General features: G+C 34.9%; 1 protein-coding gene across 2 annotated transcripts; it reads left to right on the plus strand.

Annotated features, from left to right (window-relative positions):
* The first annotated feature begins 4,013 nt into the window (after nucleotides 1–4,013).
* On the plus strand, nucleotides 4,014–9,374 carry LOC104099944 (uncharacterized). 2 transcript variants are annotated; one of them, XM_009607080.4, is made up of 8 exons: nucleotides 4,014–4,474; nucleotides 5,037–5,145; nucleotides 5,237–5,299; nucleotides 5,422–6,060; nucleotides 6,579–6,870; nucleotides 7,457–7,538; nucleotides 8,495–8,747; nucleotides 8,826–9,374. In XM_009607080.4, exons 1-7 carry the CDS (start codon nucleotides 4,319–4,321, stop codon nucleotides 8,699–8,701), a joined length of 1,548 nt encoding a protein of 515 aa, XP_009605375.1. In that variant the 5' UTR covers nucleotides 4,014–4,318; the 3' UTR covers nucleotides 8,702–8,747; nucleotides 8,826–9,374. The 2 variants fall into 2 exon arrangements, with proteins under 2 accessions (XP_009605375.1, XP_009605374.1); XM_009607079.4 differs by having other exon boundaries at nucleotides 4,016–4,474; nucleotides 8,867–9,374.
* Nucleotides 9,375–9,717: the final 343 nt, after the last annotated feature.

A 9,717-nucleotide genomic window follows, 5' to 3' on the forward strand; every position in this document is an offset into this window, starting at 1 on the left:
TCCCTTTTTATCTGCTCGATATACCCCCCGGTTATCGAACAAATATATCTCGATACGGGCTCACATCGTCTGGGAACCGGCGAACCTTTATCGAGTTTGAAATCAGAGGTAAGAACACACGATGCCGGACCGCACTCCTCAGGCCGTGGATCCACCAGTATTTTATCGGCAGCAAATTGGGAAGAAGAGGCTTTTTTTTTTGGGGAACGATTTTTGATGTCTTCACCATTGTTGAATTTAAATAAGGTGACAAAGATTTGGTGGTTTAGAAGAAGAATTTTGCAGAAAAGAATCACAAATATACGAATGAACTCAGAAGAAACGAAAAGGAATTTAAAAAATTTGGAAGATTCAAGATGTAAAAGTGATAATTGTTAAAAGAAAGGGCTATTTATAGATTAAAGCAATGGCGGTTCAATATCAGCGGTGGCCGACTACCGTCTGATACATATTAAATACCTTGGTAAGCTAAACCGACGGGACATCTATCACGTACGGCATGGTCGGGCTCGATGCAAATGTCAGTGCATGTCCAATCGAGCCATTGAAAAATCATATCGTTTTTCACCATATCCTTTCCGAAAAACGAGGGGACTATCTGTATACGGTCGAAATTGATTTTGGCCTTCGTACGATATCGAAACGGGCTCCGAAGATGGTACGAACGAGCTTCAGATTTCAGGTATAGGTCAAACATCGAGTTCGAAGTCATTATCAAGCTCGGGTTCGAGTCGAACTATGATGAGATGTTGTGGTCTCGAGCTTAAGAGGCAGAGGCCAACAGATACCGAGCCCGAATCATCACCTGATCCCAAGTCGGCATCGAGCTCTAAAAATAATACCGACCGGCATCGAGGTCGATCGAGCTCGAGCTCACAGACAAAAACCGTTGTAAACGCACTAAGGGAGAGAATCTCGGCGGGAATTAAGGAAAAACTGATTTATCATGGGTTTCTCACTATGTATTTTTAATTATATCTAAAGTATGATCTTCTACTATAAAGAGTATGACTACATTTCTGTAAAGGGACAGTTTTTATGCTCACATTGTAACTAAGACACCATACACTCCTATATTGAAGAATTATTCCTTTAAGCTTCATACATTGATTCATCTTGCTTGGTCCTAAAAATCATCTTCTTTCCAACTTTGTTTATTTTGCATTCTTTGCAATTCGTATTTGATATTTCTATTTATTCTTATGATTTGTATTAAGCTATATTACATATCTTTAGAACTACGTATAAATTCAACTCTATCCGTTTTTCGGGTAAACATATATATTCTTTGACACATAAAAGTTCAGCTCTCTTCATCCTTCTACTCCAGTTATGTATATACACATTTATGTGACTATAAATACTAATAAGAAATTAGATATATCTATGCTTCCTTGAACATGTTAGTTTGAAAGAAATACACCTATCGTGCTACTTAAAAATTTGGACCCTCAAATGGTTTATGCAGCAGTACAAGGATCAGCTGTAGAGGAACATGATATACTATATGACTCGGCATACACGTGCACTGCACATGCCGAGAAACTAATATATCTTTATGTTTATGCATTATTTTTGTTTTAGATTCTAACTATTTTACTGTTATTGTGGTAGAGTCGTTTTTCTTCTTTATTCATATTTTAGTTTATGTGTTGTTGGCATGTCTTGCTAAAATTTTGAGTCCAAGGAACATACGGCAAATAAATTGTGTCGATTGATTTCTAATTTACTCCTTTATGAGTTAAATAATCATTTCTTCGACAATAGTTTTTCCAAATATTTTGATAGAATCATTTTTCTATTCTATTCACATCTTAGTTTATGTGTCTTTAGTCTTTCTTTCTTAAATGATATGAAATATATTTTGGTATAGATATTTTACAAGTATATATATAGAATTGCACGTGCAGAGAGACTAGTATATACAAGAAAATAAAAAGTTTATTAAATGAAGATTTGTGAGTGTAAGTTGAAAATATTAAAAATAAAAAAATAAAAAAATCACTTAGATGGAGAAAGTAGTTATTATTGACCTCGATGAAAAGAAATTCGAGCAGCATGTGCGTATGGGAATCCAAAAGAAAGAGACAGAGAAAATGTAGTGACAGTTCCAACTGTGATACTGTAGCAATCAATGTGGGGCTTTGCCAATCTTACCTAAGTACCTAACTCCTAACATAGAAGTGAAGCAATTTATAATTTACACATTTATTCATACCTGATCCTGAAGCGATCATACCCCGGATGCCCAGATTAGAGTCATATGACCCCTGACCTTTAAAACTTGGACTAAATAAAAGTGCCCCGCGAAAGCAAAATGCTGTCAGATGTGATTTACAATATAGTTATGTGAGAAAATGTAAATGAGGCAAATACAAAATTTTGGAGCGAGTGGTAACCGTTGGACCAAAAATAAATAAATTTCGGTGTTGATTTTAGCATTTTGCTTGTATGGAATCACCCAAAATTCATTCGTACAACTAAGGGCGGCAAACGGGCGGATCGGGTCGAAAACGGGTAATAAAAAACGGATAATTTATCTGACTCGATCCATATTTAATACGGATATATTATCCATGATCATTTTTGGAAGAATTGCTAGTCTCCTAAACTTCAGGAACCCTCAATTTGAGATTTTACAAATATAAAAGTTAAACTCATTAGTTATCCATTTTCTAAGTGAATAATATGGTTCTTATTCATATTTGACCAATTTTTAAAAAATTTATTTTTCAACCTACTTTTTAATGGATAATACGGATAAATAACTATTTTTTAAAACTATTTTGCCACCGTTGCTTGCATAACTAACGACAATATACTGTACTATTGATTTGCCCATTTCCACCGGATTTCAAAGATATCTAATAATTGCTCTTTTTGGCACGAATAGCTCCTTAATCAATGGAATTTCAGGGAACAACTTCAAACGTGATTAGACATATGTTTCAATTTACATGGCGCTTGGGACTTCATCTGTTTTCAAAAATAGTAATACATTCAAATGAAACTTTTCTTAGCTGCACTAGATTGTTAATTAGTACAAAAATTAAATAGTCCATAATTAGAATTAAAAGATATGAAATGTTAAACTTTACACCAGTAAACTAATTACTAATTGTCTGGAATTAAATCATAAGAATGTGAACTTATATTAGCATAAAGAAAATGAAACGCTCCGTACTAAGAGAATGAGAGATTTTCAATTTTCAATTCTTAAACACGAGAACTTAATTAAGGGCGAATGAGTTCAAATTATACCATAACATTCAGAGCATATATGTTTAGGATCTAAAATTGATAAGTTCTAATTTTTAAAGTTTTTAAATTGAAGTTGTTGTACTTTTAAGATTATAACTCTATAATATAGTACTACTCTATTTATTAAAATTATTGCATTTTCACACATATATTCATGTTCGTATAAAAAATACTGAGTTGGATGGAATATAGCTAATTAGCTAATAGCTACATTCACTCTCGCCTCCATTTTCTCTTCCAAAATAGAGCAAAGATACTCCAACCATTACTTTATTGTTTACTCAAAAAAAAAAAATTCCATTTTATATTCTTCTCTCTTCTCAATATTATATTATTATATTTTATTTAAATTTTATTTTCTTATTTCTATTAAAGAAATTCTATCTTTTTTCTTTTTTACACATTCATCACATATAATTTTTTGAGATGATTATATATTTTTTGTACAATTATAACTTATAATAAAATTAACTTATAATTTTACATAAAAATAATAAATGCACGAAAATTAATTTATTAAAATTATACGCCAAAGTTAAGATATAAAATTAATATTATAAAAATATTATATAAATATAATTAAGTATATATAAAGAGATAAATTAAAAGAGTTAAATAATAAAAATAATAATAAAGCAAGGATGAATAGTAATTGAGAAGTTGATTCATCATCATTATGGGGCAGAAATGGGGAAGATTCGAGTCACATTTTGGCAAAAAAGGACTACATTTTTTAGAAATGGGGAGGGTCGGAGATGCTCTGAGGGCACCCCACACAAAAGAGAAACTTTAAAAATATGGGGAAAAGGTCTCTTGCATGGAGAGAAGAGAATCCGACGTTTTGTTTTATAATAGTGAGAACAAAACATAAAACGTGATGATGAAGTCACATTCCCACTTCAGAAAGCTTTGTCCTTTCCTTGAAGATTCCATTTTTGTTAAATACAGTCATATGACATCGACCTTTACAAACACAAGTAGAGTAGAGTAGAGTACATGTCAGAAACAATTGTATATATGATGTAATGTAATGCGGAATTAAGAAGAAGAAGTGAAAATGTCGGAGCTGAGGTTTCAGGATCAGAGATTGAGTTTGATATTTGGAGGTCGTGATGTTAGCCCCGATTCTGTCATTTTCACCGCCGACTCCTCTGCTTCTCCCAGCCTTGATCGCTGCTCCTTCACTTCTCTATCTCACCATCCGCTTTCTCATGTAACAAGTTTTTCATTTTTATTGCTCTCTCTACTTTTTTGTATTAACAATGTCATTGACGATACTCATCATATAGATGTTACGCCTGAACAAAAGCAATAAATTTCCTATTCAGATCTCATCGCACGTTTCTTTATGAGTTTGAAATTTGAATCATGCAAATGTTGATCTATCTTCTATGTTTTTGTTTATATGCTTATGAATTTGATATTTAGTTGATTGAAAGAGATTAAAAAGATTGAATAAGAACATAGATAACGCAGTACTAAAAAATTGTACTTATATTCTTTCTTGAGAAAATGATAAGACAATTTAGGTCTGAATGGAGAGGAACAGATTATAGAGGGTGAATTCTTTTTTTATAAGGACGTATTTATAAGATTCATATAGCCGGGCAACTAGTTTGGATTGAGGTTTAGTTGATCAATTGATATTTCATTGAAAAATGAGGAGTGAAGATATTGATTTTGGATTCTTTTATAGTAATTGGTGTTTAACTGTACTACTTCAAGGTATGTAGTTTGCCCAATTTCAAGAAATTGAAATCTTTGATCTGTACCAGCATTTGACAGGGTATGAATTTCATGAAGCTTTGGGTGGTCCACCTCCAGATCTAAGCAAAGCCATGGTACACAAGAATAGTCACCTTCGCAGGAAAGAAAAAACAAAAGGTAACTCTTGCCTGTGTATCAGCTGGCTTCCTTCAAAAGCTTTGAAAGAATTAGAGATTAGACATTTACATTTACATTCACTGTTTTCCAGTTCGAGAGGAGAAAAATCTGACCTTAGATTCAGCAAGAAAGTCATTTTCACAAGCTCTCAAAGGTAATACACAAGTATAAAGGTTTTTGAAAGAAATATTGCAATTCAGTCTGTATTTGTTTAGTCTAGCTCTTTGATATCAGATGATTTGATCGAGAAGTACATTTGTGAATTCATTTGAATAGAATGTCAAGACAGGAGGTCTAAGGCCGAGAATAAATTAGATAGGCAAAAACCAGATCTGAATAATGCTATAATTAAGGCAACACACTCTTCTCCGCGAATTGGAGTCATGAAGAAAACAATTGTTACTGCATCTGGAACTTGTATGTTTCCTAGCCCTGGGACGCCAAACTATAGGCATTACATTCAGAAAGGCTGGAGCTCAGAGCATGTGCCATTGCGTTCAGCTGCTAATCGGAGGCAACTGAATACTGCATTGCTGCCTTATAACAATGGAAGAACATTACCTTCCAAATGGGAAGATGCAGAGAGATGGATATTTAGCCCAGCGTCAGGAGATAGGGGTTCATTACAGCAGCGACAGAGGCGGCCTAAATCCAAAAGTGGACCTCTTGGTCCTGCTTACTATTCATTGTATTCTCCAATAGTGCCTGTTTTTAAGGGAGGAAATGGTGGGAATCTACTAGCCAGTTCTCCACGTTCAAGTAGAGTGATAGCTGCTGATAGTTCGGCATTTCGTTCTGGAGGCAACTTAGGTGGTGGAAACTTTCCTTCATTCGTGGAGCCGTGCATGGCAAGGTCACTCAGTGTACATGGGTGCTCTGAACTTCTCAGTCTGTCAACACTGTCGATTCCCCAAGGTATAATTGACCAATTTTGGTTGGTTTGGTGCTTGTTAAATCTCATTAGAAAGTTAAAATGTGCTCTTCAATGATCAAATGTGCCAGATGTCCTAGCACCTTGCATCAAGCTCAACATCAACTTCCTTTCCGTAGACTTGATTCTCCGAAGCACTTACTAAAATATGTGGTAGAAATATAGCTTAATCAGTCAAACAATCGTGTAATCCAGACTATATACCCCACACCATTTGCCTGTAAATCATAAAACCACAATGCATAACCCAATTGCTCTGGAGCTAGTATTCTGTCGTTTAACTTGATCAGGTTTACTATAACATAAAAGTTTTGGTCCAGAAATGTCGAAACTTGTTATGCCACTAGCATTTCCTTTTCTTTAGTTTGCAGTTTTTCTCCCTCCATCTGGTGTTTACACACATCTTTATCAATTTTATCTTGAGAACTGTGAGTTTAATAACTCGTAAAGAATGATAATCCCTTTTTATTGTGTTTCACTGTCACTATATTTTTATGTTTAGACGAGAGCAGTGATGATATTGAGGATGCAACCAATGGAGTGTCTAGAATTATCTCAAGGAGGGATATGGCCACGCAGATGAGCCCCGAGGAAAGTCCTTCATCTCCATTGAGACTGTCGCCCTTCTCACCCTCAACTCCCTCTGTTCTACCAATTGTAAAATTGCAGAGAGTCACTTCCTCCAAAGCAGAAGTGAGAGACGTGCCAGTTGATGAATGCGGAGCTCCGACTCCAGGAAGGGAAATCCGTTCTTCACATTGGGATGTTTCCAACACAACAAAGAGTGCTTCAAAGTAAGTGACGCTATTTCTCTTGTAAACTTGAAAAAGAAAGTTCAAAACTGTAACTCTTATGTAGAAAATACTATTCAAAAATATGAAGAGATAAATATGTAGTTCCTTCTCAACTAAATATTATAAAGAAAAGGGCAGCCCGGTGCATGAAGAATCCCGCATTCACGCAGGGTCGGGGAAGGGTCGCACCCCAAGTGGTGTGATGTTGGCAGCTTACCGTGACGCAAGCGTCATCATCTGATTCCACGGCTCGAACCCGTGTCCTATAGGTCACACGGAGATAACTTTACTGCTACTCTAAAATTCTCCTTCTCTCAACTAGATATTATGAGAATCTAGTTTTATAGAAGGTCTATCTCCTAGCTGCCAATTAGATGCCTTGTTTATGTTAGTTTATCAAATTACTTGTTTAAATATTTGCATACACTGGAATTCAGTCTATCTGATCCGTCAATAAGTGGTGTTTATCAAGAATATCATAAAGCTGGCCGTTCTCCAAAGACCAGAACACATTCATGTTTTTAATCTCTTTCCCTATATCTGTATGTATTCTTGCTAATTATTCTCTCCTGTAAATATAATCCAGGATTAGGAGGGAAGAAGCCAGAATTACTGCATGGGAGAACCTGCAAAAGGCAAAAGCAGAGGCAGCAATAAGGAAACTAGAGGTTGGTCTTAATTGCATACCTCCATGATGCATTTTTATATTTGGGAATTTTCTTACATTGGTTACTGCATTCACAATTCTTCAACTCTACGGTGTCCATTTAGTATATTAATAACATCTGTGTTTGAGAAGTTAAGGAAAGACAACCTAAGTTGAACTGTTAAACCATACATTGTGAAACCTACGCTTCCTATTGTGTGATAAATTTTTGAAACCTGCGCTTCCTATTGTGAGAAAAGTATTGTTTCAAAAAAGTGAAGCAGCCTTTTACCATTGGCTGGCCTAGAGAACTAGGCTAGTATAGTAATGAAGGTTTTTGGTCATTGATACTGGTGGCAGCAATGCTGCCCTCTTAACTGTGATGTGTTCTTTTATCTTAAATGTTCTTTCATCTTTAGTCTTTTGTCATTGTAGATGGACGTATAAGTTAATAGATGAGCAATGGATTCTTTAAATGATTTAAATATGTAAGGAACTAATAACATTACATGCTTTTTTTGCTTGAAGATTTGGAAAGTAAGACCAAATTTTCTATGGCATATGCAGCCAACATTTGGAGTTGGATTGCTTTAAGTTAGATCCCAAATTTTCCAAAAATGAATGCCTAACTACAACAAACTCTTCTCTCCCCTTTCTCCCCAATAAGATTAAGTCGTCAAAAGAAACCGTACAATGAAAAAGTTTCGTTATTATGTATTTGGATAAGAATGCGCTATAACCATCAGGAAATGTGTCTCTCTGTAGATGCTACTACACATAATGGGGTGTATCCTTAAGTACATGTAGAATGGGGGAACGATGTGGTTTAAATTTTGGTGGAATACCAATGAGAGAAGGATGAAAAGGGCTTGCAGTTGCACCAATAATAGAAAAAAGGATTTCTATTTGCAATTAAACTTAGTACTAACTCTCAACTGATCTTATAAGAAAAAATACTAACTCTCAAATGTAATGCAGATGAAACTGGAGAAAAAGAGATCATCATCCATGGATAAAATTATGAACAAATTTAAATCAGCACAGAGAAAGGCCCAAGAAATGAGAAGCTCAATGTCCGCTAACCAGGCAAATGAAGTTACAAAATCTTCTCAAACAGCCCTGTCTTTCCATCGGACTCGTCAACTAGGTTCTTTGAGTGGCTGCTTTACATGCCATGCGTCTTGATATTCTTGAAATCTCTGCTCTCAGCATTAGTGAGCCTCCATATCAGGTACCCTAACCGTTCTATCTTAAGCTATTTTTGGATTCAGATTATCTTGCAGAACATTAGATGGTACTGAATGGTTAGATTTGTTTTCCTTCCTGATGTATGTTGCTGCATTTTGGAAGTGAACTGTCCGGATAATCTACTTCTTGAAGATGTCAAGATCAGAGGCGAGTTGAGGATCTAAAGTCTGTGGATTTAGAACAATGGCGGACCTACATCGCGGTGTTGGATGCTCAGTGCCATTGTTTTTGGAGCCCAACACTATTTATTTATACATGAAACTAGTACTGCATAAACAGATTGCCTGAGCAATCCATCTCAGTAGCATCTCCAGATTAAGAAGATGTTGAGCACACATGATTAAAAATCTTAGGTACACCATTGGTTCGACATGAAAGTAATCTTATTATATGTAAGTATACAGTATATACCATATACATCTCCTTTTTTTTTTTTTTTTTTTTGTGTGGTGTGTATTTATACATATATAGCTCTAAAGGGAAGCAATGGGTTTAATTGAAGAGAAAACTGTGCTAAATGCCCAAAAAAACCAAAATTATTACCCGTTTCCTACCCATTGTAAAGTTATTTCCATTTATACCCATTTTCCTAAAAATAATTACCCGACCATCTATGAAACCTCTTGTTTGTTCCTTCTAATCTGAACTTCAAACTACTTGCCAATGTGCTAAAGATGTCACATGAGAAAAGGAGATTCTACTAATTTAACTCGGGTTAGCATTATTAAGTTAGATGAAACTTTGTTCTTCTACGTGTTGTTTCTTCCATTACTCTAAAAGCCGCTTGTTTTATCAACTTCTCCTTTTCTTTGTTGCTGCTATTTGCTATAATTTTTTGGATTAATTAATTTATTATCTGAATAGATCTAAAAGTTGTAATCTGAAAATTCAAAAGCTAAAGTTACATACTGATTTAAGAAGATATAAAAGAAGAGAGCTCAAAACAATGTTAT

Source organism: Nicotiana tomentosiformis, chromosome 11 (genome assembly GCF_000390325.3).
Source record: "Nicotiana tomentosiformis chromosome 11, ASM39032v3, whole genome shotgun sequence".
NCBI lineage: Eukaryota > Viridiplantae > Streptophyta > Magnoliopsida > Solanales > Solanaceae > Nicotiana > Nicotiana tomentosiformis.

What these genes read in the sequence shown, in the direction of transcription:
- LOC104099944 (XM_009607080.4), top strand. Translation starts at nt 4,319, where the DNA reads ATGTCGGAGCTGAGGTTTCAGGATCAGAGATTGAGTTTGATATTTGGA. An exon ending in ATTTTCACAAGCTCTCAAAG is followed by an intron (nt 5,300 to 5,421) that starts GTAATACACAAG and finishes TCATTTGAATAG; the next exon opens with AATGTCAAGACAGGAGGTCT. An exon ending in AACACTGTCGATTCCCCAAG is followed by an intron (nt 6,061 to 6,578) that starts GTATAATTGACC and finishes TTTTATGTTTAG; the next exon opens with ACGAGAGCAGTGATGATATT.